At 33.4% G+C, this 2,500-nt stretch overlaps 2 protein-coding genes across 2 annotated transcripts in view; one reads left to right on the top strand and one right to left on the bottom strand.

The window, feature by feature from the left end:
- The window catches only part of LOC113805229 (dynein regulatory complex subunit 5), a 10,738-nt gene that overhangs the window by 7,828 nt on the left and 410 nt on the right, over positions 1-2,500 (top strand). Inside the window, exon 9 of the mRNA XM_070120677.1 lies at positions 115-2,500. This exon is cut by the window's right edge and continues 410 nt beyond it. Within this exon, the coding sequence (XP_069976778.1) occupies positions 115-417 (303 nt within the window). The 3' untranslated portion in view covers positions 418-2,500. The remainder of the gene's footprint in view (positions 1-114) is intronic.
- Positions 749-2,500, bottom strand: part of Ugalt (UDP-galactose transporter) — an 11,437-nt gene continuing 9,685 nt past the window's right edge. The window contains exon 7 of the mRNA XM_027356220.2: positions 749-1,000. Coding sequence (XP_027212021.1) covers positions 986-1,000 — 15 coding nt within the window. The 3' untranslated portion in view covers positions 749-985. The remainder of the gene's footprint in view (positions 1,001-2,500) is intronic.

Raw genomic sequence — 2,500 nt, 5'->3', positions numbered from 1 at the left:
AATTTATCATCTACTATTATGTTCTACTTACTACTTTCGAGTCATTACCAGTTTCAACCACTTCGATCTTAATTCCACCTGACTGAATTAATCCGACCTGCCTGCTTCTTCCAGAAACCGCCTCCTGATGTACTGTCAGCAGCCGAGGAAGCAACCTCTGGGGCCCGCGTTCTGCTGACAAACCTAGACGGAACAACCTACTTACTGGGCTACGTGCGAGGCGGTCGACGTCTGCCCTCCCCTCTGCAAATTCTTCATGACCAGATAGACCACCCCATTACTGTGGCTGCCTCACAAGAAGATATAGCTCACTACCTCCCTCTGCATGGCCTCAGCCTTGAGCCCTGGGACTTCACTATTGAAGAAGAGTTACATGGCATGTGCCTTTTTACTAAGAATTCTGCTAATATCTTATAAACTTAGGTATCATTATGCTGGTATTGTTTGTTGCATTAAATACATATATCATATATATACACACATGGATATTCAGAAAGGTAAAAAACAGGTTTCTTAAAGAATATAATTTTTTGTTAAAGTGATTTAAAACATATCTCGTGTGCATACTCTCTCTCACATATACATTGCATTATATAATCTCTATCACTCATCAATCTCAGGAACACGTAATTTGTAGCCGTTCAGTAAGAACATACTTATGATGGGTGATCAGTAAGACAGTTTTTCCAATAAAAGGAATTTGAGTAGTTGGAGTATAAGAGACACAAGGACAAGATAAACAATCAAAATAAATTGAGATATATTTCAAACCTTAAACAACCTTCACAGCAATTCTTCATATTAAAAATCAGTATGTATAACAACACTCACATTTCAGTCGCAAGTATGCAATCAACAATTACACCCATGGCAGGATACAAAAATAAATAGGATTATACAGTACGCATTAACAACAGTGCAACAAAGTCATTCGTGCAAATATTCACAAAGTCCACCTCCATTCGCCTAGAGCAGTCTCAGTGAACTACATCAACTTCATCTGCAAGTAAAAACAGGGTGTTCATGACAGTGATATAGCATGCACCTGTGGAATGGCTCCTAAAGAGAATCATACAAAAGATCAAGACCTTAAATAATGCTGATGCTTTGCTGAGGTCCTGGGCATCTTCACCAGTTTGATTTCCATTTGCCTTCTTTGGTATCAGACCTGCTGAATTATCTTGGGCCTTGAACCAGTACTTAAAATCATCAAATAACTTGAAGTAATATTCTTTTCTTAATATACCCAAAATCAAATAAGTTCACATAATATTCTTTTCCATAAAACACAAAATGCAAAATGTGAAAATATCCTGAAATATACCTCAGCAGAGCATGACGAAAATCAGTGGTCAAATATGTCCCTCATTCAATAAATCTTTTATGAGACAATTCCAGTACCATCAGTTATCTGGCATCCCACAATTCATTCATTAAATAAAGTGGATAAATAAAAAGTTACTGTATTGCAGAATCAATATCAATCAATAAAAGTATGAGTGTATCATTCAACCTCTTGTGTAAAAAATTATGTGCAATTATGAAATATAATCACTTATACTACCAGCACCAAAAGCAGTGTTTTGGTAAATTGACAGAAAAGGGTGGTTTATGATCTACACACACATTCAGCAAAAAAATAAATAAATACATAAAAAGTAAATAAAATAATAATACAACAGAAAGCTAAAACACTGGAACTTTAAAAAAAGTTCATTTGCAAAATAATAATGAGACAGACTCTACTGCTATAAGTAAAATAAATAAAATGCATTTCTGAGGTTCACGTACCTTCCTTGCTTCAATAAAATCAAAATAAAGGAGGTAGCAAAATAGAGAAAGAAAAATCAGATCTCAATATTTCTACATTTTAAAGCTTTTAGCTTGTGCATCCTCTAGTACGAATTGATGGATAAACTACTTAATTTTGAAATAAAAAGCATCATTTACACATCTAATAAACATCTGATTTGGGCTACATGGTAATAAAGCATTTGTATTTAGTTAAATGGAAAATAAAAATAATGGCTTCATGAAAATTTAAAACTATTTTGTCCTCAAGATCTAACATTTCCTCTGGATTCTTCAAAACCAGGAAGAGCAAACCTTTCAAAAGTATCTTCCAAAAAGAAAGATAAGATTAAAAAAAAAAAGAAGAAATCTTTCAGAAAAAAAAAAAAAAATATCACAATCTTTCCATCTGATATGTTGTTGTCGGCAATTCACTCTCACAAACTATTTTCGTCGTTGTAAAACTATTAGGGAACGTTTTCTTTCTTTTTTATAAATCTCTTATAAGCATAATCACTTTTAACAGTATAAAATATAGTACAAAGTATATGAAACCTAAGAAATAATACAAGTTTATACATAGAGCAAGTAGCCATCTACATACAGTTACCTTTATTTACACATTTTCTATGAAAAAGTGTAATCCCTTCATGCTGAAGCAAATCATGTGGAACCTGGATTCCTCTTCAGGCTTTCATGCAATTATATA

The sequence above is a fragment of the Penaeus vannamei genome, chromosome 4 (assembly GCF_042767895.1).
Source record: "Penaeus vannamei isolate JL-2024 chromosome 4, ASM4276789v1, whole genome shotgun sequence".
NCBI lineage: Eukaryota > Metazoa > Arthropoda > Malacostraca > Decapoda > Penaeidae > Penaeus > Penaeus vannamei.
Note: the sequence above shows the minus strand (reverse complement) of the source record. Positions and strands in the feature narration are given on the sequence as shown.